The sequence below is a fragment of the Geotrypetes seraphini genome, chromosome 17 (genome assembly GCF_902459505.1).
Source record: "Geotrypetes seraphini chromosome 17, aGeoSer1.1, whole genome shotgun sequence".
Classification (NCBI taxonomy): Eukaryota; Metazoa; Chordata; class Amphibia; order Gymnophiona; family Dermophiidae; genus Geotrypetes; species Geotrypetes seraphini.
In genome coordinates, this window is record NC_047100.1 from 28,127,036 (window position 1) to 28,154,127 (window position 27,092).

General features: G+C 46.0%; 1 protein-coding gene across 4 annotated transcripts in view; it reads left to right on the forward strand.

The window, feature by feature from the left end:
- PLXNB1 (plexin B1) overlaps window positions 1-27,092 on the forward strand; it is a 161,841-nt gene that overhangs the window by 100,000 nt on the left and 34,749 nt on the right. For all 4 annotated transcript variants that reach the window (XM_033926203.1, XM_033926201.1, XM_033926205.1 and 1 more), the window contains 13 exons: window positions 143-243; window positions 870-1,002; window positions 6,763-6,919; window positions 8,391-8,499; window positions 8,628-8,736; window positions 12,012-12,902; window positions 14,335-14,463; window positions 17,338-17,460; window positions 19,092-19,185; window positions 21,012-21,178; window positions 22,988-23,139; window positions 24,201-24,306; window positions 26,379-26,515. In XM_033926203.1, the coding sequence (XP_033782094.1) occupies window positions 143-243; window positions 870-1,002; window positions 6,763-6,919; window positions 8,391-8,499; window positions 8,628-8,736; window positions 12,012-12,902; window positions 14,335-14,463; window positions 17,338-17,460; window positions 19,092-19,185; window positions 21,012-21,178; window positions 22,988-23,139; window positions 24,201-24,306; window positions 26,379-26,515 (2,408 nt within the window). The remainder of the gene's footprint in view (window positions 1-142; window positions 244-869; window positions 1,003-6,762; window positions 6,920-8,390; window positions 8,500-8,627; window positions 8,737-12,011; window positions 12,903-14,334; window positions 14,464-17,337; window positions 17,461-19,091; window positions 19,186-21,011; window positions 21,179-22,987; window positions 23,140-24,200; window positions 24,307-26,378; window positions 26,516-27,092) is intronic.

Consider the following 27,092-nt stretch of genomic DNA (forward strand, 5'->3'; position numbering starts at 1 on the left):
GACACGGGACTAAAAAGGGGATTTAGCAAGAAGTGAGCTAGAAAGGTGAAGGAATGGCTCATCTAGGTATGTTTGGGATTCTGAAATGGCTTGAGTTTATATAAATGCCGCCTCTGAACATCTTGTCCCCTCTGTCTGGCAGCTGGTGAAGGTCCCGGTAGCAGAGTGTTCCCGGCACACAGATTGTTTGTCATGCCTCTCCGAAAGGGATCCATACTGTGGATGGTGTGTCCTCCAGGGCAGGTGAGATGCCGGATCCGGATCCTTCCATTACTAATCCCACTCCCCTTATTGTCACAGCATCACTTAATATTTTTCCACTGGAAAGATGTCATCGCACACTACAGTAGAGTCAATAAGAACATCCACAACTTGAAGTAATGAAGATGACCCAACACGGTCCGTGTTTCGACCTGATAGTCTTCCTCAGGGGTCCCAGTGTGGTCTCTTCTGGAGTATGTGGATATAAGAACCTACGCCCAATAACTTTCCTCTGGCGTAGGTTCTTATATCCACATACTCCAGTTGTAGATGTACTTATTGATTCATTTATACCAATAAAGTCTACATCAGCAACATCAGCTTCCACAGTCTCTTGTTTTGGATTTTCGTTGCATCTGTGGATCCCTATGTGTCAACTTATGATTGATATCACACACTACAGTTGGATAGATTTCCATTAATAAGTTGTCCTAGTAATCAAGAGTTGAAGTAGACCATGCTGTTTACAGAGAGGTTGCTGAAGAAATGATAAATAACCTGCCTTTTATGTGGAGACGGCATTAGACGCTGGTTTCCACATATCTTATCCTCAATATTGGCCATGCTGCTGTGACGCAGTCTCCATTCTTTCTCCGTTGATCCTACAGGTGTAGTCGGCGGTCTGAGTGTTCGAGGTCCAGTGAGAGTGACCAGTGGCTGTGGAGCTTTGATACCAGCCAGCAGTGTCTGGTTGTCCAGTCATTGAATCCATCCAATATCAGCAGGGAAGAGAAGAGAAATGTAAGGAGCTGTAGGTGGGCTGAGGAAATCTAGATTCTTTACAAAATAGTTGGAAAGAACAAAGTGGCTTTATGACCTGGCATAGGAATAGAGGGTTTTTTTTTCAGATTGCCACTTATAGTTCTAACATTCTGAAAACCAAACAGTGGCCCATGTGAAATGAGTCAGTTCTCTGTCACTGTTCCCTCTAAGCAGAACAGGAGTCCTCCAACTGCATTACTACCAGTAGGGGGTAGGGTTTGAATTGTATTTTCAATTGTTGGGGACAGGGAGGTTCCCTGGAGTCCTACAGAGCTTGCCTGTCTTTCACCATTGAAATGTGATAGTGAAACAGCCCCCCCACCCCCCACTGGCAGATTTTCCCGAAGGAAAACCCGGACCCATGGTCAAGACCCCCCCCCAGGTCCGCCCAGGTCCGCCCAGCTCCACCTCTGTCAAACCCCGTTCTGCCCCCCCAGCCCCACCCCCAGATGGCATCCGCGCATGCACGGATGCCCCTTCCCAACACAATTTTGAGGGAAGCTTTAAAAACCCGGACAAAGTGCAGGGGTTGAAAAGCCGTCTGGACCCCCAGACATGTCCAGGGAAATCCAAACGTCTGGTAACCCTAAGGTGGCAGACTCCCACTCAGCTTAGTGCAGTGGTCTCCAACTTAAACCCTTTGCAGGGCCAACTTTTGAATTCGTAGGTACTTGGAGGGCCTCAGAAAAAATAGTTAATGTCTTATTAAAGAAGTGACAATTTTGCATGAGGTAAAACTCTTTATACTTTATAAATATTTCCTTTTGGCTAAGTCTTAATAATAATATTGTCATTTATAGCTAAAGAGACTTATGATCAAGAAACTGTTTTATTTTACTTTTGTGGTTATGATAAACATACCAAGGGCCTCAAAATAGTACCTGGCGGGCCGCGAGTTTGAGACCACTGGCTTAGAGGAAACAGTGATCTCAGTGGACTTTTGACCTCTGTAGTACCACTGTGCGGTGGTTTGGATCTTTTCTCAGTTGGGATTAGTGAGGCCTGTGAAAGGATGTGTGTCAATTGCTGCTATCATTGTGGCCACTGCTAACCAAAGAGCAACACAGAGGGTGGTGGCACCCGGCATCGCTGTACCTTGTGCCCCCTCCCCCCACTCTTCCCCATTGCTTAGTGCCCCCTGCATACCTTTTGAAACGTTCACCGGTGCGAGCAGCGTCTTCCACCCGCTGCTCACACCGGCGTTGGCTCCCTTCTGACATCACATCCTGGTCCCACAGGAAGTGATGTCAGAAGGGAGCCAATGCCGGTGTGGGCAACAAGTAGAAAATGCTGCTTGTGCTGGTGAATATTTAAAGAGGGAAGTGGGGAAGGGGGCACAGAGGAGAAGCATCGGCGCCCCCCCCTTCCAATCCCTTACTACGCTGCTGAGAGGATGCACCTTGAATGAGGAGTCTTCCAACCATGAGCCAATGACCTGCATCCGCATGATAGATAAGCACTAATGGATATTTTTGTGCAGTCTGAACAAAAAAAAGTCAAGGTTTGAATGAGCAGGAGACAACACTGAATTATTCTTTTACAGCAGCAGGACTGACAGTGCAACAGCGTTTCCTCAGTCCTGATAAAACCTGAAAACAGTATGACATTAATTGGGTTCCCAGATTTGTTCGTGTGAAAAAGAGGACATGTGACCCTGCCTTGTTACGTGTCCAGCCCCACCCTGCCCCGTCCCGTTCCATCTCTAGCCACCTCCAACCTCCCCGCTGCTGTAATTTAAAATCTTCGGGCAGCTCATGGTACAACGAAGTGATCCTCCTGCTGTTGGCCTGCCCCGGATGTGTTCTTTCCTCGGCACTTCCTCTTCCCGCCCACACACAAACCTCGTCTCTTCTTCCCCAAATCCGGGCCACATTCAGAGGGCGTCCGAACGTGCACGGATGTAACTCGATGACATTACTTTCACGCGCGCATGCAGTTTATGTCGTCGTGTCGCATCCGCATGCTCGATGGCTCTCCAGACGCGGCCCTGGGCTTGGAGGCCTTCCAAAACGCAGACAAAGTGCTGGGTAGCCACAGAGTTCTCTAAAAAGAGGACATGTCCAGGTTTTCCTGGACCTCTAGTAGCCCTAGACATGAAGAAACTGCATTTGTGGCACCCAGGTGTATTTATAAAGAATTTGGAATCTATCTTATATGCCTGGCAGCTTTAATCAATTGAGAATAAAGATAAAATGTGAATAATCATTTGTACTGTGCAATGGTGAATTAATACCCTGCCAGGTATCCTATCGCCTGCATTCCTATTAATGAATCACGGTAACATTAGATTTATTCATACAGATCAGACAGTCAAACCATCAAATCCTTCTGAGGTCCCAGAGTGCTACAAAAACAGAGAGATTTTGCTTAGTCCCCATCATGTGTTAGATTCCTTTCGTTCATGAGAGTGGGTGGATGCTGTATGAATGAGTGGGCAGGCAGTGTCTGAGGGTTGTTGGTTTGTTTTTTTAGAATAATTCTGATTATTAAGACTACACTTCTCCCTCCGTATTCGCGGTTTCAGTATTCATGGTTTTGATTAAGAACATAAGAACATAAGCAGTGCCTCCGCTGGGTCAGACCATAGGTCCATCCTGCCCAGCAGTCCGCTCCCGCGGCGGCCCAAACAGGTCACGACCTGTCTGAATCACCAGAAGGGGCCCCCTTGGTTTCCTATTGAGTCCTATCTTCCCATCGAAGTCCTAACCCTCCGGTCTTGCACATGCACGACCTGGTTGGGTTTCTATACTTATTACCTGGTTAGCTTTCTCAGTATCCCACGATCCCTTTATCCCTCAGGAATCCGTCCAGTCTCTGTTTGAATCCCTGTACCGTACTCTGCCTGATCACTTCCTCCGGTAGCACATTCCAAGTGTCCACGACCCTTTGGGTGAAAAAAAACTTCCTTGCATTTGTTTTGAACCTATCTCCCTTCAGTTTCTCCGAATGCCCCCTCGTACCTGTTGTCCTCTTCAGTCTGAAGAATCTGTCCCTATCCACCCTCTCCATGCCCCTCATGATCTTGAAGGTCTCTATCATATCTCCCCTGAGCCTCCTTTTTTCCAGAGAGAAGAGCCCCAGCCTATCCAACCTCTCGGCGTATGGGCAGTGTTCCAGCCCTCTTACCAGTTTCGTTGCTCTCCTTTGGACTCTCTCAAGTACTGCCATGTCCTTCTTGAGGTACGGCGACCAATATTGAATGCAGTATTCCAGATGTGGACGCACCATCGCTCGATACAATGGCATGATGACTTCCCGCGTCCTGGTTGTTATGCCCCTCTTTATGATGCCCAGCATCCTGTTGGCTTTTTTTGAGGCTGCTGCGCACTGTGCAGATGGCTTCAGTGATGCATCCACCAGCACACCCAAGTCTCTCTCAAGACTGCTGTCTCCCAACAATGCCCCCCCCAATTTGTAGTTGAACAACGGGTTCTTTTTCCCTATATGCATGACCTTGCATTTTTCCACGTTAAAGCGCATTTGCCATTTGTTTGCCCAGTCTTCCAGCTTGTCCAGGTCCCTTTGCAGGTCCTCACACTCCTCCCTGGACCTAATTCTGCTGCACAGTTTGGTATCGTCTGCAAATTTTATAACCTCGCACTTTGCCTCCTTTTCCAGGTCATTGATAAATATGTTGAAGAGTAACGGCCCCAGCACCGATCCCTGTGGCATACCGCTCGTGACTCCCCGCCAGTCAGAATATTGGCCCTTTACTCCGACCCTCTGCAGTCTACCCGACAACCAGTGCTCGATCCATCTGTGCACATCCCCTCCCACCCCGTGGTTCCACAGCTTCCTAAGCAGCCTTTCATGTGGCACGGTTTTTAGCTTGCTGGCTCCTCCCCCAAATTACATCAGCTTGCATAGAGAAATTGCCGATTCCAAGCACTTTCTTCACCGTGTTTTGCCTCTCCTTCAGGAACATGCCTGGTCTCCCACCACGTTATTCGTGGTTTCACCGTAATCACGATGGTTTTTAATAGAAAACAGCGAATAACATATGAAAAAGTTATTTGCGTTTTTTTCTGTGTTTGCGGTTCTGTTAATCCCCTATCCCAGCGAATACGGAGGGAGAAGTGTATAACTTTAGGAAAGCAATAAAAAATACCTGTTCACCTAACTGCCACATCCGATAGATTACAAAAAACTGTATATTGATACGAGATCTTCAGTATGTGTCGCGTTAGGATAAAAGCTTGCATTGAAAAATCTTGCACTGTAACTATGACAGATTCAATCTGTAAACTGTATATTATGGATATTGGTATTGGATCCCTAGTATGTGTCGAGTTAGGATTAAAATTTGTACCAGAACCTCCCCCTCCCCACTATAGAATATTCTAACCTGTTAACTGTATTTTATTTATTTATTTATTTGTTCATTTTTATAGCTCGTCCCCCCCCCCCCCCCCAGAAGCTCAGAACGGGTTACAATAAAATAAAAATTAGGTACTTGGAAGTTCTCTAACAGTCCCGAAGGCTCACAATCTAACTAAAGTACCTGAGAAAACAATTATTAAATAGTAAAGATATAATAAAAATAAATTATATATTATGTATGTTAACCTGTAACCCATCTTGAGCTCTATGAGGAGGATGAGATAGAAAATTAATTAGATATATAACATAAATAAATACTTAGGCCCTGGTTCTGGAAGCAGCACCAGAAGATAGATGGCGGTAGACGCCCTAATGCCGCCTAACTTAATTGGTTTAAAAGCAATTAAAATTGCATTAAAAAATATATATATAGGCACCCGCTGGTGCCTTCATTTTCGATACCGGAATCTCATCTGTAGAGGTTGCCTACCAGTGTCGAATGTCGATGGAGACGTGGTTAACACCGGAAAGGAGCTTAGGTGCCTATAGACACGATTCAAGTCAAACATAGGCGTCGGAAGAGTAGGCCTGCAAAGCTCTGGCCTACATTTCTGGTGTTTATGTTTGACCTGGCCGCGATTCTGCAACTGGCGCCAGTGCTCGACTGACATGCGACTGGTGCCGGTTTTGGAGGCGCCTGTTGCAGACTCTGGCCCTTAGTGAATTTGTGATCTCTGATAGCGTAGCTGGTTTTAAGAAGGGTTCGGACAAAAGTTCATAGTCTGTTATTGAGAAAGGCACGGGGGGAAGCCACTGCTTGTCCTGGATCGGTAGCACGGAATGTTGCTACTATTCTGGGTTCCAGAATCTTTCTATTCTTTGAGATTCTGCCCGGAATCTGGATACTCTTTGGGATTCTGCAATGTTGCTACTCTTTGGGTTTTTGCAAGGTACTAGGGACCTGGACTGGCCACTGTGAGAATGGGTTTCTGGGCTTGATGAACTATTGGTCTGACCCAGTAAGGCTATTCTTATGTTCTTATGTCTTGTGCTGGTCACATTTCATCAGGATTTCCACACTGTTCTCCTACTTATGCTGAAAATCTGTTTTTGAACTCTTGGGAGTTTTCCCCCTGTCAATGGGCGACTCTCATGAACGCTGTTTTCCATTTTGTTTTTAACAGTGATGAGATGCTAAGAAGAAACCCTTCAGATTAAGAGCCTGGAAACTCCTTTCTGGGTTTCCATCTCTCTTCCCCTTCTGCTTTTATCTGGCCTTCTTCTGCTCTTTCCATCACTCTCTCTGCCCTACATCTCTTTATTCTGATCTGCCTCTCTTCTGCTCTGGGTTCCTGCCTGAAGAGTTCACCGGTTTCATTTCTCTTCTCTTATCTTCCTGCCCTAACGTTTCCTTGACAGATATTCCTGTTCATCTCAGACTTACCGGTTCTGCGTGAGGAAGAGACATACTCCTGCTACTTTGAAGATTATGAGAGCGCAGCAGTTCTGACAGAAACCGGGGCCATGTGTCCATCCCCCGATCCGAGCAAGGCCCCAGCAATAAAGCCTGGAACAGGTCAGTTCAGAAGTCCATGAGTCACAAGATATGGGTATCTTCTCTTGTGATATAATGATGTTAGAACATGGTGTGGGATTGAGGTCTGCAAGCACGAGCCACCATAAGCTCAATAAACTAAGGTAATGATGATTATGGATGTGTTGAAAGCACGTATTAGCCAAGGCATCAATATTCAAAGATTTACCCCAGCTAAAATCATTGTGTTTTGAAATGTTTGGCTCACTCATAGGCGTCAGAACGAAGCCAGCCTCCTGCCATCTGCCTGCCTGCCCCGGAAGTGGTCTTTCTGCAACATCCTGCCTACGCAGGAAGAAGAAGTGCTGCAGAAAGAGCACTTCCGGGGCAGGCCGACAGCAGGAGGCTTGCTTCGTTGTGCCGTGAACTGCCCGAAGATTTTAAATTACAGCAAACTTTCAGTTTGTGGTCCTGTATTTGCATAGGGGTTATCTGTGTTCTGCATGTGTGACCAAGGCCTGGTGTTCTAGTAGGAATGAATGTTGAGAAGCATACAGTGTGCTTTGTGTAGTTTAATTTTGTGGTTAACCATTATGCGTTGTTGAAAAATGAATGAAAAAATGGTATTACAATTAGTACTATTATGGGGGTGGGGTCTGGGGCAGACCCAAACAAAAAAGCATTCCACTGCCTATGGGTTCACTTAACCAATTAAACTTATGGGGTTAAAATCAGAAACTGTACAAATTCAGTGGATAAGAAAGAGACATGACTGGAGGAATTCCTAGGGCAAGATTTCAGATTCAGCCAGATAGCTCTGGCCTGGTAACCTCAACCAGGTAACTCCAGTCAGATATGAGTAACCTGAGGAAATATTTATTCACGGAAACGGTGATAAATTTGTGGAACGCCTCCCAGTGGAGGTGGTAGAGGTGAAGACTTTATCTGAATTCAACAAGAAAGCTTGGGACAAGTACATTGGATATTTAAGGGAGAGGGGGGGGATAGTAGATGGCGTGGATGTGCGGATAGGGTTACCAGATTTTCCCGAAGGAAAATCTGGACCCATAGCCAAGCCCACAGGCCCACCCTGTTCTGCTTGCGTCACACCCCATTCCGTGAACCCCCCCAGCCCACGTATATGTGGATGCGACGTGATGACGTCACATGCATGTGCACGCATGCACAGATGCCCCCCCCCCCCCGGACTGGATTTTTACAGGAAGTTTTTCAAAACCCAGACAAAGAACCGGGTTTTGAAAAGCCGTCTGGAACCCCGGACGTGTCCTTGAAAAGGAGGACGTGTCCGGGAAAATCCAGACATCTGGTTACCCTATGTACAGACTGGAGAGGCCCCTATGGTCTTTATCTGCCTTCGTGTTTTCTGTGTTTCTATGGATTGGGTCTGCGTGCTCCAAAATATTCACTGGTGTATGTATTTCCTAGACCCAACCAGTCATGGGAAGAAAACACTCTGAGCTGTGAGAATTAACTCTTGTCGATCCCGTTTCAGATCACGTGAAGGTGAAGCTCTTGCTGCGTTTTGGCGACGTTGTCATCGCTGCCGTGGACTTCGTGTTTTACGACTGCATGGCTGTGGCGTTGCTCTCCAGGATGGCACAGTGAGTGAATCTGTGACTCATCCCAGAATCCTTCACATCAGCCTTAGCCAATGTAGAGTAGTGTTACCAAGAGAGATGCCTCAGACCGGGTGAGACTCACAAGCTAATCTCTCATGTTACTGCTTCAGGTGCCAGGGATGTGTGAGCAGTGACTGGGGGTGCAACTGGTGTGTCCAGCAGCATCTCTGCACCCACAAAGCCACCTGTGAAGAAGGAGCTGTCATTTATAATAAGATGGTACGTTTCATGCTCATCCCATTCCAACTTTTTCAAACTTCTCCTTCTTTAATATCACATAAAAACATGTCATACTGGGACAGACCAAAGGTCCATCAAGCCCAGCATCCTGTTTCCAACAGTGGCCAACCCAGGTCCCAAATACCTAGCTAGATTTCAAGGAGTAAAACAGATTTTATGCTGCTTATCCTAGAAATAAACAGTAGATTTCCCCAAGCCATCTCAATAACGGCCCCTGACTTCTCTTTTAGGAAATGATCCAAATCTTTTTTTAAACCTTGTTAAGCTAACTGATTTCGCCACATTCTCCGGCAACGAATTCCAGAGTTTAACACCATTCTAGTAGCCTTCTTCTAGACCAGGGGTCTCAAAGTCCCTCCTTGAGGGCCGCAATCCAGTCGGGATTTCAGGATTACCCCAATGAATATGCATGAGATCTATGTGCATGCACTGCTTTTGATGCATATTCATTGGGGAAAACCTGAAAACCCGACTGGATTGCGGCCCTCAAGGAGGGACTTTGAGATCCCTGCTCTAGACCGACTTCATCCTTTTTATATCTTTTTGAAGGTGTGGCCTCCAGAATTGTACCCAATATTCTAAATGAGGTCTCACCAGAGTCTTATACAGGGGCATCAATACCTCCTTTTTCCTACTGGCCATACATAACATAAAATTTTATTTATATACCGCAGTACACCGTGAAGTTCGATGCGGTTAACAGAGGACCATAAATTTATAGGGGAGGGCACAACGACAAGTAACATAGGAGCGTAAATAACAAAGGATCGTGGCAGGTCCGAGTCAAATATAATACAGGCGAGGCGATAAATGAAGAACTCAAGAAATAAACAGATTGGATCTTGGGACAAATTCAGATACGGTAAGGGAGGAATAAGTCCGTACATAGAGCCGTTCTTCGTTTTGAGGAGCATGAGAGACGTACAAAGAGGGCACAGGGTTTAGTGCTCTTTAAGGAATTTATTGAACAGATCTGTTTTTATTTTTCACCTGAAAAGCATGTATGACGAGGACGACCCAATAATGGGGGAGTAGTCCCGGCTGTATTGAGTTGATTGATATGATACTGTGTTTCTCCGAAAATAAAACAGTTTCTTATATTAATTTGGGGTCCAAAAACCGCATTAGGGCTTATTTTCATGTACACAATCATCTCTCCCTTCCTCTCCTTCACCCCAATTCTTCCTCTTTCCTTTCTCTCCCTTCCCCTTGTGCAGCATCTTTCCACCCTTCCCTCCCATCCCCCCTGTGCATCAGAACCCCACCCACCCTCCCATCGTGAGACTGACATACCTTCACTCCGAGGCCTCCTGAAGCAGCAAGGGTGGGGGTTACTGAATCGATGAGTCCAATTTTTTCCGCAAATCTAGTAGCACTCGTGTCAGGGATGGAGTCGGGGACATTCGGAGGGGGGGAGGGGCTTCGGGGGTCGATCTTAACTAGGGCTTATTTTTGGGGTAGGGCTTATATTAAGAGCATCTTGAAAAATTATGCTAGGGCTTATTGTCAGGATAGGTCTTATTTTCGGGGAAACAGGGTAGTAGTTTAGTCACCTCTTCCTATGCACCGTAGCAGCCTTCTAGCTTTCGCCGTCACCTTTTCGACCTGTTTGGCCACCTTAAGGTCATCTCGTAATAGCAGACACTTTTTCGTATTTACGAACCAAGCAGACAACATTCCATCAGGCGTCCATCGACAAAACAGTATTACCTTTCCATTTGTATAGCTAACCCCGTAGTCATAGCAACCAACTTTGTTTTTATCGTTGCTCAAAAAACTGCTGCTGACATAACTGCTTGTTTTGTACCTGAGGCGGTGGAGGGTTAAGTGTCTTGCACAGCGTCCCAAGGAGCTCAACCCACTTCCCTCGGTTCTCAGGCCTCCGCGTTAGCCACTAGGCTACTCCTCCACTCAACTTGCAAGTCAGTGATCTCTTCTCTTTGCTTGGTCTCTTACGTTGCCCCTTAATCACCTGTTCGCATGTTGCGCGCCCTCTCGTCTCATAGTGGCGGTTTCTACCTCTTCCAGACCGATATCTGGCCCAGCATCCCGTGTCCGCAGTGGTCAATCCAGGCCACCGTACCTGGCAGAAAGCCAAATAGTGATGACATTTCGTGATACAGCTTAAGCCTAAGGTTTCAGCTGTGGGAACCATTTCCTTCCTCTGATTTCCATGTAAATGTTTAGTTTAGAGAAAGTTTCAGAAACTAATATTGTGGTTGATGATAATAAGTGACTGTAGATCTTTTTTTTTTTCTGCCTGATGCGATTGCATTATTGAGAATATTGCCTTTAGTTATTGTTTTTTTGCCTATTAAGTAACAAGATAGCCCCGATAATGTGGACTAAAATCACAAATAATGTTTTCTTTATGAATGTATTTTCCTTTTGTTTTTCTATCCTAATATAAATAGAAATAAATTTAAATTTAAAAAACCCAAACATTTCATGCTATTGATGCCAGGGCAACTAGTGGCTTCCCCCATGTCCAACTATTTTGGTATTCCCATATGAAAGACCCTTGGCGTTCCTAGGTCAGTCCTATCCTCCTCCTGTTTTTTTCCTGCTCCTTTCAGCATAGAAACTGTTACCCCCACCCCAAAGGAAGGAAGAACGCTATTCGGTAACATTTATACCTGGGTAACTGCTCTCTCACCTGGATAAGATTGTTTGAAAAGGGTCAAACTCTGCTGAACGCATGCGTTCTCCTTTTCTCATGCCGTTGTCTCTTTTCAGTTGATCTTTCAATTCATTCTCACTTGCCACCTCTCTTTTTGCCTCCTCCCAGCTTGATTTTTTTCCCATTCCTGCCCTCCCCACATTGCCTCAGTGGATTCATGAAGGGATGCTGAGAGATAAGTAAGAGTCCTGCTAAGTAGATGCTCTTATGCTTTGTCATTATATTATGTATGATACTTTGCGCATCGCTTCGATTGTAAGCGATTTATAAATCTTTTAAATAAATAATAAATTCCCTAGCTTTGGGGATTTGCTGGTTACTTGCAGCCGGGACTGGTTACTGTCGGAGCCAGGAAGCTGGGCCCCGTTGACCTTGGTCTGACTTTGCAAGGCTTTTCATATCTTCTTATGTTTCTTTCTCTTTTCCCCCCATTCCTCTGCTGTCCTCTGTTTCTCACTTTTATGCACTTTCTCTTCATATTTATTTATTTATTTCAATTTATAGCCTGTTCTCCTAGAAGCTTGGAACGGGTTACAAGTATCTCTTATCTAATCTCTTTTATAATCTCACCCAGGCACAAATTCCAGTCTTGGGCCCATCTGTTCCACCTGTCATTTCTGACGGAAATGTTTCCACTTCTCTGCCAATAAGCGGAACACCTTCTGTGAGTACCGTCTCCACCACAGACCCAATTACCATTGCTAGCATGACTTCTGCCACAGCTGCCGCCACCACTACACTGTATACCACGGTATCTACCAGTATTGTCCTACCTACAAAAACACCGTTGGGAACATCAAACTATGTACCACCTGTGCCTCCAACCACGGCCAACCCAACCACTCCAGCTACTTTTGCAGTGTTGACCACAGTTCTACCCACAGAAGAAAACACGACTCTTCCTCTAATGAGTGCAACTACAGAATCTCTGGAAAACGCAACCACTCCATCTGAATCAACAACTGATGTGGCTACATTCCAGTTGAGCACAGTAGAGGAAGTTGAGGACACGGAACCACTCAACACTGCTGTTCCCACAACTCTACTGCCACGTGCCTCTTCAGTGACAGCTTCTGATGAGGAAGATGCCACATGGTCCTCTAGTATTTCTATAGCAACAGCAGAAAATGCAATAACCTCATCTTCCTTTCCATCCATTCAGTTTGTTAACCAGACAGCTAGTGCTCCCTCTTCATCTGGGCCTCCAGAAGAACTTGAATCAGAGCTTCCTACCTCGGAACTTCCGCCAACAGTTCTCCCTGATTGGCTATCTAGGGAGGTCATGGACATAAAGGACATTGATGATTGGGTGGAGTCTTCACTAACAGAGAATGACACCTCACCCTTCTCATCTTCGACTCTCCTCTCAGGTGATGGGGACTTGGATGGCGTTTCATCCAGTTTTTCCAGAAGTAACCACCCTGTGCTTGATTATCAGAACGATCCTCCAGAATTCTATGAATTGGTAAGAAACTTTTTTTTTTTTTTTTAATTAAACTGAAAGTTATCTACTTCCTTTTTAATTCATCAGAAAACTGGGTCTCAGAGCTGTGTTTGAGTAACAGGTCAATTTAAGGACACCAAGCCAAAAGTGATAGGGCACTGTTGTGAGGCTTTACGGCTGGAATTTTTTTCTCATTTGGAAAACCTTTGTTCATATCTAGCTCTGCAGCCAAAAAATATGTTGCGATATCACAAGGGGCTGAAGTAAAATCTGTGATATTTGTAAACTATATATTACATTTCAAAGTGTAGGGGAATTTCTGTCTGGCAATGTTTTTAACCATATTAGGGTATATATCTAGTGTTTTATGCAGAATGCTATGAGGGTTATACATTAATCCAGGGTGGATAATAATCAATGATTTAAAAAATTAAAAATCAGGTTTTTAAAAATTTAAATTTTTTAAAAAATAAAATGCTTTTTTGAGGAAAAATCTATCTAAAAGTTTTCTATTTAAGATATAGTCCAAAAGTTAATCATCATGAAATAAGGATTAGTTTTTAATTATTTAGCATGAGCCTGGTTATTCGTGTAGTGTTAAAAATTTTTTTTGAATAAATTCCATTAATCCATTCATAATGTGACGGGCAGTATTTCTGTCTGGAAGATATTATCACAGGAGCTTGGTTTTGCATTTCTCAAAACAGTGAATTTGTGTCTGCAGAAATAACTTGCTGCTTCTTCACGGCAGCAGTGTTATAAAATGTACAGAGTTGAGGAAAAGACCTTAACCCCATTGTTCTTTTGCAAATTGATGTACACAGAATTGACCTCTTATCTCTTAAGTGCTATGTTTCCGGCTACGGCAGTAAAAACTCTGCCGTTCATAGGAATTCTTTGAGCATCGGAGCTTACGGTGGCTTGCGCTAAAAACCAAGCTACGGTTTTGTAAAAGGAGGGGTTAAATTATAATTTCAATCGATTTGATTTAAATCAAATCCACCTTGCATTAATCTAATGAGACTGTCATTTTTAAGGATTTAAGTAGTGTTTTATTATCAAAACGCAGGTTTTTATCATTCCAAGCAGGCAAATGGAATAAATGTTTAACCAATTTCATTTCAAATGCTCCCTCCTACCAAACCTTCAGGAAATCAAGTAAAACCTATCTCTTTGATGAATTTCTCTGACTCCTTTCCTGCCTTGTGCATCTTTGAAATGCTTCCGGATAAATCTCGACTACTCTTGGCATGCTAATGTAATTTGAAAGTCCTTTTCTGTAACGTCGCTGTCTGTCTACAGTCTCTTCTTCTGTAAACCGCTCTGAACTGCTTGTGGTATTGCGGTGTAGAAAAAATAAAGTTGTTATTATTTTATTGTTTTGCTGTAGCTGTATTAGCTGACAAAATGGGCACTGAGAGAGTTGAAATTTGTTTCTGGTTTTCTTTTGCAGAATGAGGAAGAGGTCATGTGGGGTCCCGGCGCCTGCCCCTGTGTACATGGCATTCAGGGCTCATCTCTGCTACCAGTCAACGTAGAAAGAAAAATCACCTTGTTAGGAAAGAACTTCCACCTGTACCAGGTAGATCCCAGGCATTTTGCTGGCTATGAGTGCGTATGTGTAAAGACATCGGGATCAACCGTCAACCTGCAGCGGTGAACGTTTTGCTGACAGCCACTGGCCTGGATATTCAATCCCAGGCTATGTCCGGGCTTCCAGTTCATGTAACATTGACTAAGGGGCACTGGCCATTTTAGTGCACGCTAGACGCTAACGCATCCGTAGAATATAATGGACGTAAAGATAGTCAGTTAAGATGATATTCAGAACTTAAGCGGCTTCTGATTACCGCATACAGATAGGATTATGTTTTATGTGGTCAAAGTTATACGGTCGCCCTCGCTAGTTAAGTACTGAATATTTGGCACTTAACTGGCCAAGTACCAATTCTGCCCCTGGAGTGCTCCCCAAATAGCTGTTTTTTTGGGGGGGGGGTTTTCACGTGTGAGAGTTCTTCAAAACGTTTCCACACTTTCATATTTTCCTGCTAAACCAAAAACATTCTTTTCTGATAGCATTAAGAAGTTAGTAGGACACTGGGGGAAAAATGCATCGCAAAACAGGGCGATTATATGGAAAAGCGATAGTAATTTGCTTTGGAAAAGATATTTAATAAATAGTGTTTAAAAAAAGAAACGTGCGAAACCTTTTGAAGATCCCTCGTAGGAGCTAACTGCTAAGAGAGCGAATAGAATGCTAGGTATAATCAAGAGGGGTATTACAACCAGAATGAAAGAAGTTATCCTGCCGTTGTATCGGGCGATGGTGCGTCCGCATCTGGAGTACTGCATCCAGTATTGGTCGCTATACCTTAAGAAGGATATGGCGATACTAGAGAGGGTTCAGAGGAGAGCAACATGTTTGATAAAAGGGATGGAAAACCTTTCATACGCTGAGAGATTGGAGAAACTGGGGCTCTTTTCCCTGGAGAAGAGGAGACTTAGAAGGTATATGATAGAGACTTACAAGATCATGAGGGGCATAGAGAGAGTAGAGAGGGACAGAAAGAGAGAGAGATACAGAGAGAGAGAAAGGGAGAGAGATAGATAGAGAAAGATTGGAGAAACTGGGACTCTTTTCCCTGGAGAAGAGGAGACTTAGAGGGGATATGATAGAGACTTATAAGATCATGAGGGGCATAGAGAGAGTAGAGAGGGACCGATTTTTCAAACTTTCAAAAAATAAAAGAACAAGAGGGCATTCGGAAAAGTTGAAAGGGGACAGATTCAATACAAATGCTAAGAAGTTCTTCTTTACCCAACGTGTGGTGAACACCTGGAATGCGCTTCCAGAGGGCATAATAGGGCAGAGTACGGTACTGGGGTTCAAGAAAGGATTGGACAATTTTATGTTGGAAAAGAGGATAGAGGGGTATAGATAGAGGATTGTTACACAGGTCCTGGACCTGTTGGGCCGCCGCGTGAGCAGACTGCTGGGCACGATGGACCTTGGGTCTGAACCAGCGGAGGCACTGCTTATGTTCTTATTTTCAGCGGCGAGAATCGGTTAAGTGCAGACCCAAACAAGCGATGTAACCAGTCAGTGGTCTTTTCTGGCCGGTTAAATTGTTGTGAATATCATGGCCTTGTTTTTTATATAGGTATTTTTTATATTGGCGAAATATTTTGGTAGATATATCAGGTCAATGTTCAAGCTCCACTGGCCACGGCATTTGAAGTTACACCTGAAGAGTCCGTGCCGGCTGCTATCTGGATATACGTACTGAATATAACAAGCAGAGCCATAATTATCCATTCAATGCGACATTTAGTGCCCATTAACTGGAAAACCACCCAGATAAGTTACAAGAATAAATTTTGTCCGTCCTAGTTTGAATACTAGCACTGAATATTGCCAGCCTCCGGGTACTCCACCGGGTCTCTGCTCCCCAGACCTCACCGACATGATCTAGTCTGCAGCGATTTCTGGGAGCATTGTCCCCAAATCTGTGTTTGGACCCAGTTCATCTGCACCTGAATATCGGGCGGTCTGGTAACTCAGAATGGAAAAGCCTAGAATTTTGAGGAAACTAAGGCCAATATTCAGCTGGCCTCGTTTGGATATGTGGTTAACTTTTTCTAGATATTAGCTCAGCTAAATATCTAGTCTAGAATCAAGAGGACAAAGCTGTTGGAGTTACCCAGCCAACAACTACCTCGGCTTCAGAAAATCACTCAAAACCCACCTCTTCCAAGACCAGGACCCTTAATGCCCCTTCTTTATCTACCAACACCTCTCCCCCCCTTACCGAACTACCCCCCCCCCCCGACCTACTCTCCCCTACTTCTACTTCGTTACTCGCAACTTTGAACAATTTGGTATTGAACCGCCTAGAACTCTTCTAGGTATGGCGGTATACAATAAATAAAGTTGTTATTATTAGTGCTGAACAGACAAAGTGAAATCATGCCGAGAATGACCTAATGTCTAGGGTTATCATATTTGAAGCTAAAAAATCCCAGATGCATGGCCCCACCCCCATTCCACCCAGTTCCACCCCAAACCCCGCCCTGTTGTGCCCCTACCCCCTTCCCCATACAGCCTCGTCTCTTCTTTCATGCCGGTTCTGGAGGGCTTCCGAGCATACGCGGTTGCGTGTGACATCGTACACGCATGCTCAGAGGCCCTCCAGACGCGGCGGGGCTTTCCAAAACCAGGACAAACTTCAGGTTTTGGAAAGTCCATCCGGGCTCCCAGACCCGTCCTCTAAAAAGAGGACATGTCCAGGTTTTCCCAGACGTGAGGTGTTTCATTTTGCCCAGACAAAATCGATCCATTGAACGTCATAGAAAGGAGGAGGAAATTTGACCTTGGCCAACACTTACATATGGGCCACTAAGAAGGTAGTGGATGGTCCCAGTAGTGAAAGCCTATTTTGTATATTATTCTATACAGGATGAGCAATGGAATTATGAGTGTGTCCTTGTTCTGGAAGGTCAGACTGTAGTGATGGATGCCTTTGTTGAAGCAGATGCAACAGAACAAACGAAACACTACATCACCTGCCAGTTGCACCAGGTAAATAGATAAGAAGCAAAAACTTAGTACATGTATTAGGGATGTATAATTATGTATAAAATACCAGATAGACTCACAAACTATGATTACCAACATTATCTTCTCATAGTTCGGTCAAAATAAATGCTGAAAGCAAACGGTGCTTTCCCCAGGTAACTTCAGCTACGTGAAGAGACAAAGGGTCAGATTATCTAACCGGCGCCATTGTTGGCGTCCGCCTTAAAAGTGTCAGTTACTCGACGGTTACAGAATCATACCTCAAGCAAATGAAGGTGCTGGAAATGTGGGCCAGGGTTTTTCCAGAACTACATTTCCGGAGCCTATCTTTGATGTCTCCAGCACCTAAAGTCACTTCCAGCGTTAGCCGCGCCTATGGAGGTGAGATTCTGGCACCGATTTTTTTTTTTTTTTTTTAAGGCACCAGTAGATGCATTGAAAATCAGTAAAAAACATTGTTTAAAATGGCTTTTTTCACGGAGCCATTTAGAGAATCCGGGTCAAAATATATCAACAAGGATGACACCAATTGAAGAATAACTGGCTCCTCTGCTCTGCCCACTTATTCCTGCCTTCTCCAAAAGGACACATCCCAGCTGCAGACCATTCACCACTTCTAGGATACCCATGTCAGATTTTGTAGTCATCCTTATTGGTTCTTTACCACATCAATACCCTCGTATCTTACCAACAAGCATTTAGAACATAAGAATAGCCTTACTGGGTCCGACCAATGGTCCATCAAGCCCAGTGGCCCATCCTCACATGGCCAATCCAGGTCTCTAGTACCTGGCCAAAACCCAAGGAGTAGTAACATTCCAGAATCCCATAGTAACAAAAGATTCTAGAACCCCAAAGAGTATCAAGACTCCAGGCAGAATCTCAAAGAATAGCAAGATTCCGGAACCTCAAAGAGCAGCAACATTCAGTGCTACCGATCCAGGGCAAGCAGTGGCTTCCCATGTCTTTCTCAATAACAGACTATGGACTTTTCCTCCAGGAAATTGTCCAGACTTTTCTTAAAATCAATCTTTTAAACAGAGCCACCCGAGTCCATACACCCTGTACTTGTATTACAAATATCCTCTATGCCTTCAAATCCAAGTGATCCTACCAGGTGTGTCCCTAGCCTTTGTATCAGACAACGTAGGATCTCTTAGAGAGAAGAAGAGATAATGGTTACAGTGGATGGGCGGACTGGATGGGCCACTTAGCCTTTATCTGCCATCATGATTCTACGTTTCTCAAACACAAAGAATCAACCATGTTCTTCTCATTATCTCTTTGTGTAGGTTTACCAGATGTCCCGGAAAACCCAGACATGTCCTCTTTTTAAAGGACATGTCTGGGTGCCCGGAGGGATTTCCAAAACCTGGCAGTTAATCCGGGTTTTGGAAGGCCCCCGAACTTGGGGCTGTGTCCAGAGTGCCTCTTGCACATACGTCGACGTGATGATTTGCATGCCTGTGATGTCATCACGTCAACATCTGTTCATGCACCCTATATTTGTGTCTCTCCTGTTGAACGTTGCATTTCTGCTTCCAGTCCCCTCATTCTGTACCTCAATAGTGTGGTGGTGGGTCTGGGTGGCTGCATCTCACGTTTGTCTCCTTACACTCCTTTCTTGTTTGCAGTACAGTTACTCGGCACCACAGCCGGAGTTCAATGCCGTCATATTTGTACAGAGACAGCGAGACATGCAAGTGGACAGCAGCCAGGATCTCTACGGTGTGTATGAAACAGCTTACTACATCAGCTGAAAGATTAAAACCGTGGTGGATTACCACGTCACTATTATTCGCGAAAACAGCTGAGTTCACCCTCTAGTCTTTTTTCTTGGAGAACCAGCTATTCATCTACATTTGAATCCACATTTGTCTTCTGACATTTTAACACCTAACTGGACCCCTGAAGAAGGTGTGTCTGCCGAAACACAGACCGCGTTGGGTCCTGTTTCGTCCAAGCACATGTGGATTATCATTTGCTAATCTGTTATTGTGGAAATAAACCGATAAATTATCATCAAGAACATCGTCTTCCACAGTCCTTTTTGGTTTTGGTCTTTCAGAATAAAACAGTGCAATATCTGAACAGGAACAGCAAGGGTACGGTCATACTGTACTGTTTTATTCTGACAGTTGTATTTTGTTCCCAGTTGATATAAAGATTTAAAAAAACACAACAAAAACCCGTGGCCATCACACATGCTCCCCAAAGCTTTTTGTGGCAATTCTTAAAAGGTGCCTCCCTTCTCGCACATACTCAGTTTCCCGCACAGGAGGCAGAGCGTGTGGCAGCAAGGCATGGGCAATGCTGGTGTCAGCAGCAAGTAAAAGAATGAGCTGTTCTGGCTGCCGGAGGACCTCGTCCAGTGGCAGGGCTTGGAATTGCCACCAGCCATCACAAAGGCGCCAGAATTTGGAGTGGGCCTCAGTCCTGCTCCACCCAGGCTCACCCATGGCTATGTCACTGACTTACATAAAATGTTGTTTGTTTGTTTTTTAAACCAAAATTAAGTGAGGCCTAAAGTACGCGCTTTGGCATGAATGCTTATACTGTTTCTGGAGGCTTTGCTGGAGGCACAGTCTGGGCAGGACACGGGCAGAGTGGCAAAGTATATACATTGATTATAAATTAAGCTAATCTATACTCTACACATTCTGCCTCAAGCAGACATAATAACATAACTTAATTCTTTATTTATATACCACACATATGCCTTTCGGTTCGTGGCGGTGTACAAAAGAATACAAGGAGAAAATATGCCATTAAAATTGGTTAAACCATGAGGCAGCATGGCACACAAGATCTCCCACTCAGTCCCAGACAGGGATCACAATCTATACTACGGTACCTGGAAAGTAATGATGAGAATTTTATACAAATAACCTGAGAAATCAATCAAATTTTAGTGCAGGCCTTAAATAAAACTGTGATATGAAATATGAATAAAATAACTGATAGAATAATAATGCCTGTGCCTTCAATGTACTTGTGCAAACAAGATATAAAATAAGCAACTTTGTAAACCACATCAAACTTTTAAGGTTATGCGGTATGGAAATCCAATGTTATGGTCCATTATTAGATGCCAGTCGGCTTTAACAGCCAAGAGGTCATAATCTGAAGAAGGGAATCTCTACAGTCGCTCTTTTCTGCTGGTACTAGGATCCTCCAGGAGTAATGTATAATTAGTTCACTGTGAAAAGAGAGAAAAATCCAACGGGTCTGCAGTGAGCAAGTCAAGGCGAAAAAGAAAGAACGTACAAGGAGCGTTTAAGGATTTTATTCAACAATGTTGTAATCCACATGGCTCTCATCCAGTGAAGCATAGGACAGCTTGGACCCTTGAGGAAGGCGTGTTTCTCCGAAACATGAACCGTGTTGGGTCCGGCCCCCATGCAAACGAGTGCCATCCCTTGGATTGTGAATAAAATCCCTGTTACTCGTACATTCTTCTGTGCAGTCCCTTTTTGTTTTTAACTAGTTCACTGCCCCTCAAAACTTCCCACTGCCGTCTTCCGTTGATGCTGACACTGGATGATTCTTTACAGTGACCCTTTATAACTGCTCGGTAGGGCACTTGGATTGCAGCCGGTGCCAGACGGCGGATCCCAAGTACGACTGTGTGTGGTGTGGTGGGGAGCAGCCCAGCTGCGTATTCCAGGAGTCGTGTGCTGACGCGATTGAGGACACGTGCCCTGCACCGCTCATCCACTCCGTAAGTAGCGAGTGCTTCCCAGGCCAGGGAGAGAGTCTTTTTATTACCGGGCACCCAGGCTAGGTGCTTACGTAGACTCCGTTTTATAAAGCGATATACCGTAGGCGCTTATATAGGATTCTATAAGGAGGGTGCCAAGAACAATGTTCCGGATACGTGTGTAAAATGCACACATTGAACCAGATTCTGTGCAGCGCGACCAAAGATGCGCACGGAAATCTGCGCGTTTTGCCGATTTGCGCACGCAGCTTAATTATTTAACGCCAACAATGCTGATAATTGACAATTGGAAGTAATTAGAATTTACAAGCGCAACTTTCTAAGCGTAGTCTATAAAGTGGTGCGTGTAAATTCATGTGGATCTCAAAAGGGGGGGTGTGGCCATGGGCGGAGCATGGGCGGATCTTGGGTGTTCCTAAACGTTAGGCGCATTGTTATAGAATACGCCCAATCCGTGCGCAACTTAGGCGCAGGTTTTTAGGCCTGGTTTTCATTGGTCTAAAGGAGTTCACCTAAGTGTTTAGTCACGTGGATGGGCGTTGCACGCGATTTTGTAAACCGTGCCTAACTTTGGAGGCATTGTAAGGACTCGAACTGAGCACCGCTCTTTTCGGTGCCTCATGTACAGAATATGGCCCATAGTAAAGGAGTAGCCCTAATGGTTAGTGTGGTGGCGTAGTAATGGTGAGCACCACCCCCTGCCGCACGCACGCACGCCCCCTTCCCATTCTCCATGCCTTTTTAGCTTCTCCGGCATGCGTAACGTGCTGCCCACATCGGCGTCGGCTCGCCCTTTGACGTCGCTTTTTTGGCGCGGGTCTGGGAAGTGACATCAGAGAGAGCGTCGATGCCGACACAGGTAGCAACCTTACACCGGGGAAAGGTCTGGGGGGAAGGAAGGGGTGCGCTTGCGGCAAGGAGGGGAGTGAGCGGGTGGGGGGGTTGGAGAGCAGAGATGCCGCCACGTCCTTAGGAAGACTGCACCCAGGATAGACCACCCCTCCCCCCCTCCTTACTATTACTCTGAGAACCAGGGGAACGGTTCATTTCCCATTGCAGCTCCTTGGAACTCTGGGCAAGTCAGTAAAGCCTTCATTGTCCCAGGTTCCTGTAAATAATGCGTAAACTGCTTTGATTGTAACTACAGAAAGGCAATACAGTGTTCCCCCCACGAATTTGCAAATTGAGGACTCACTCATTCGCTGTCTGCTCTGACCACCTCTTCCTGTAGTAAAGTTGGGCTACACCAATCAGGAGCTGCGTGTCAAAGAAGCTCCTGATTGGTGTAGCCCGACTTCATTACAGGAAGAGGCGGTTGGAGAAGACCGTGAGTGATTTTTCTTCACCCGCTGGCGCTCCAGCTGCCCTCATCTGCCTCCGGGAACGGAACCACCGTGAATTTGGGGGGAGTACTGTATTTCAAATCCCATCCCTATCCTCTTAACATAGAGACATATATATACATATATATATAGACTTTTCACTTGCACGCTTCTCTATAAATACATATTTGAAATAGGACCAGATTTCCAAAGTTAGGCACCTTTGTGATCTGCGCTATGATAGTATTCTGTTAACCCTTTAATTAGCAGACGGTTAAACGGCTGCTTTATGTAACTTGATGCTGAATGAGAGCAACGGTGCCGAGTAAACGGGCTTTTGGAGATGCAGAACTCCCACAAGAGCCATAGAAGACACGTGTCGCTTGGGAGCAGCAATGCCAGATAAAGGGTTAAGGACGCTCTGCAGAGAGCGGCGTGTCATGATAGTGAGAGGCTCTGTTTAACGCTTTGGGTTTCTTCGTTCCAGATTGATCCGTTATCTGGACCAGTAGAAGGAGGCAGCCGAGTCACCATCACTGGCTCAAACCTTGGTCAGAAGCCAGAGGACATTGCCAACTCGGTCACGGTGGCGGGAGTCCCCTGCACCGTCGATGTCTTGGAGTACGAAATATCCAGCAGGTATCCTGTCGTCCACGTGAAGGCCACCTGCTTTTTGTCCGATCTTTTGTACTTATACACAGTGGAATGCCGATTATCCAGACTATCCTCGACAGAGGGTTATCCAGATAATCAGAAATCCGGATAATTGGATGTTAAATTTCTAGTCTTTTCTTTTAAATTTTAAAAAATACCTTCAGCTCACTCTCCCCTCCCCCTGACAAGGAAAGGCAGCATTCCCCCTCCCTCCCTGAACAGGCACCACCAACCCCCTACTCACAGCCTCGCGAGACTGGCCCTGGAAGTCTCGGCAGCTATTTTCGTCGCTCACAGGAACATGAGTGGGGAAGCGAGTAGGATCGCTCCTTCCCCAGCGCTGCCGCTAGTCCACCAGGAAAACATGGTAGGTCTGGGGGTCTTTCCTGTGGATCCGGGAGGGGGAATGCTGCCTTTTCTTGTCGGGGGGAGGAGGTTGCGCTGAAGGTAGTTGCTTTGGAATAGTACTTCGGGGGAGGGGGGCAACTCAAATATAAACTGAGACCCCCCCCCACCGAAGCAATCCAGACAATTGGATTTCGGATAACAACTTGTACAGCTGTAATTCCTGTGGGTCCTTTGTACTTAAGGACTTGGTAGCTAATTGTCAACGGAAAACTGTATTACCCAGAAGTCCACCTGTAGATTTTGGCCTGGATTCTCTAACTGGTGCCATTGTTGGTGGCCGCCTTAAAAGTGGCTGCTTATCATATGTCAATCATATGACGGCGCCGGTTAGAGAAAAATGCTTCTGGTAAAGGTAGGCACCAGAAATATAGACCAGGGCTTTCTAGGCCTACATTTTCTGTGCCTACCTTCAGTATGTCCTCCCTCCTTTTGCGTGTGTATTGGAGAAGCCAGTGCATGCTTTTAGCCTAACAAAGGAAGGGTGAGTTTCAGACTGACCAACTTAATTGGATAAGTGGGTTTGCAAATTGCTGTCCATGTGCCTACCTGGTTGCAGGAGCTTTTCCAGCCAGTCTGTACACCCAATGTTGAGGAAAGCTGGCTATGACGCTGCCCCTCTCTGTTCCCCTTCTCTGCAGCATTGTCTGTGTTACCGGCAGAAGCCAGACTGAGAAATCGGGACACGTGGCTGTGGAGGTGCCTGGTGGGGGACATGGTGTTTCGGCTCAGGTGTTCTCCTATCAGGTAACGCAGCTGCCACTAAGCAACTAACTCCAGAAGTGGATGGCCAGAGGGGCAGACGTAGGACAGGGGGAAAAGCCTAGGAGCTTAGCACCGATTTTCCAGAATAAGCTGACAAATTAGGCTCATATACCTAGGCAAATGAAGCTCTTAAATTAAGATGAGAGGTGGCAGGACCGGCGGTGGCCACTGCTGGCAGTATGCCTAGATTTACAAAGGTATACCTGAGCCATGTCACGGCATTGCAGTTGACTATCTGGGTGCAATGCTATCAGTTAGCCAGTTAAATGCAATGTTCATCACTTAGCCACCGGATAAAGTTAGGATTGTGCTTTATGCAGTCTGATTTGTCTGGTTAACTAATACATTAGGTGCTGGTTATCAGCACTTAACCACAGCGACGTAGCGAGGGTGGGAAGCACCCTCCCACTCCTTCCCTGCCCCCCCCCACCCCTGCTGTGTGCTCCTTCCCCCATACCTCTTTAACTTCCCCGGCGCATGCGACATCTCCGAGACCAGGAAGTGACATCAGAGGGAGAACCGAGGCCGGCGCAAGCAGCAGGTTGGAGCTGCTGGTCGCTCCAGCGAAGAGCTAGAGGCACAGGCAAGGAGAGAAGTGAAGACACGCGTGCAGCAGGGGAAGGGGTGGGAGGGGACGGAGATGAGGAGAGGGGCCGGCGCCCCCACCAGGACAGCACCCGGGACAGTCCTCCCCTCACTATGGCACTGCTTAATCGCATACATGACCACCCCTAGACTGTCCACACAATTGCCGGCTCTGAATATCACGGTTGATATTCAGTGGTACTAATCTGTTAACTTAAGCCTCGCCTGGCCATTTAAATCGTTTTGAATATCGACCCTGAATTTCCCGCTGAAAGACTCCAAAGTTTGATTGAAAAGTAAGGCACAAATTTGGCTTTTTCTGAATACTGGGGCCCTTAATTGCACCTGCTTTGGAGCAACTGTAACTTTATGTGGGAGCATTTGAGCAAGGCTGCGGGGGGGAGGGGTTTATAAAGCGCACACAGGGTGTGTCTCTTTGAATAGGTTGGCCTAGAAGCTGATTTACAGGCGCAAAATCCACACATTCCTCCACATTTTCATAGATGTTTCAGCTGTTCTAATCCAATCTCTACGCCTGATTTTTGACTCGCACTCTTGTTAGTAAAAGAAAATGCATGGCATAGGCAACACAATAATCGCAGGCCAGCGGTGGGAGAGCACCTGTAAATGCGTGGCTGTTGGCGTGATGACATCATCGCATCGACGTCCGCGGCCCCTGAGGCTCCTGTTACCGCCGGCGCGGGGCTGCTGCGGAAGGCAAGGAGAAGGAGCAGATGCGCCAGCGCGGCTGTATCCCGCAAGCAGTCAGCTGGCGCCTCCTTGCCGGCGTCTCATGGCACACCTGCAGTCTGCCATGGCACACAGTTTGCAATACCCTGCATAGGCTGTGAATTCACTTTGGGCAGGGAAATAAATTGTGGACCCGAGCTCAGAATTGGAAAAGGCAGGTGGAAACCCCCCCCCCCCCAAATCCAAAACTGATACATTATCCTGAGTGCCAGCCAAATTTTCAAAGGGGAAAGTCCCAGAAAAATTCCCCAAATTACTGCATTTTTCTGTCAGAGTGGTCCGGCGGCATAGCGAGGCTGAGTGACGTCCAGGGTGGTGGAGCCCCACCCGCCCATTTCTAACCCCCCCCTCCTCCTGCTGAATGCGTGCGCCTTCCCTTCCACCGTACCTCACAAACTTGCTGCCCGCATCGGTGTCAGCTCTCACTCTCTGATGTCACTCCCTAGGCGCTGGATGCGCAAGTGTCATCAGAGAGTGCCGAGACCGACGCGGGCAGCAAGTTGGTGAGGTGCGGAGGAAAGGAAAGTGCAGGGGGGGGGATCAGGAGAGGGGGTGGGGGCTGATGCCCCTACCAAGATGGCCAGAGCTTATTCCAGTTCTGGGAAATGAGATTGAGCTGTTTTTGTCACTCTCTCTCTCATCACTTGCCCCATTTCCCTGTATCCACATTGGTGGGCCTTTCTTGATGTTTTCGTGCCTTCCATGTTGTCTCTGCTCAGGACCCGACGTTGCATTCCATTTTTCCAACCCGGGGCCCGAAAGCTGGTGGCACCTCTCTGACCCTGACGGGCTCCAAACTGCTGACAGGCCGTGACAGCGACATCCGAATCCTGCTGGGAGACCTCCCCTGCCACGTGTAAGCGTTTCTTTTAATTGACGGGATTTCTTCTACAGAAAGTGGCATGTTACTTCAAGAGAGGACGTCGGGCTCCTTTCTTAGGCCGCCTCTTGTGTGCCAGTTCAAAGGAGCTTGTTTGAAAAGAATGGGGCAGTGGACTAGGGCAGGGGTAGGCAATTCTGGTCCTCGAGAGCCGGAGCCAGGTCAGGTTTTCAGGATATTCACAATAAATATGAATGAGATAGTTTTGCATCTCAAGGAGGCAGTGCATGCAAATCCAACTCATATCCTGAAAACCTGACCTGGCTCCGGCTCTCGAGGACCGGAATTGCCTACCTCTGGACTATGGCATATATTGTAAATACTGTTCCAAGCAGTGGTGTAGTAAAGTGTCACTGCTGTCAGATACCTAGACCCACTATAATCTCCCCAACCCTGAAATGTCCTGTCTAAATTAGATTGTAAGCTCTTCTGAACAGGGACTGTCTATTGTATGTTAAAATGTACAGCGCTGCGTACGCCTTTCAGTGCTATAGAAATAATAAATAGTGGTAGTAGGCAGACCACTCCGGGCGCCATCTTTGTGGAGGTGTTG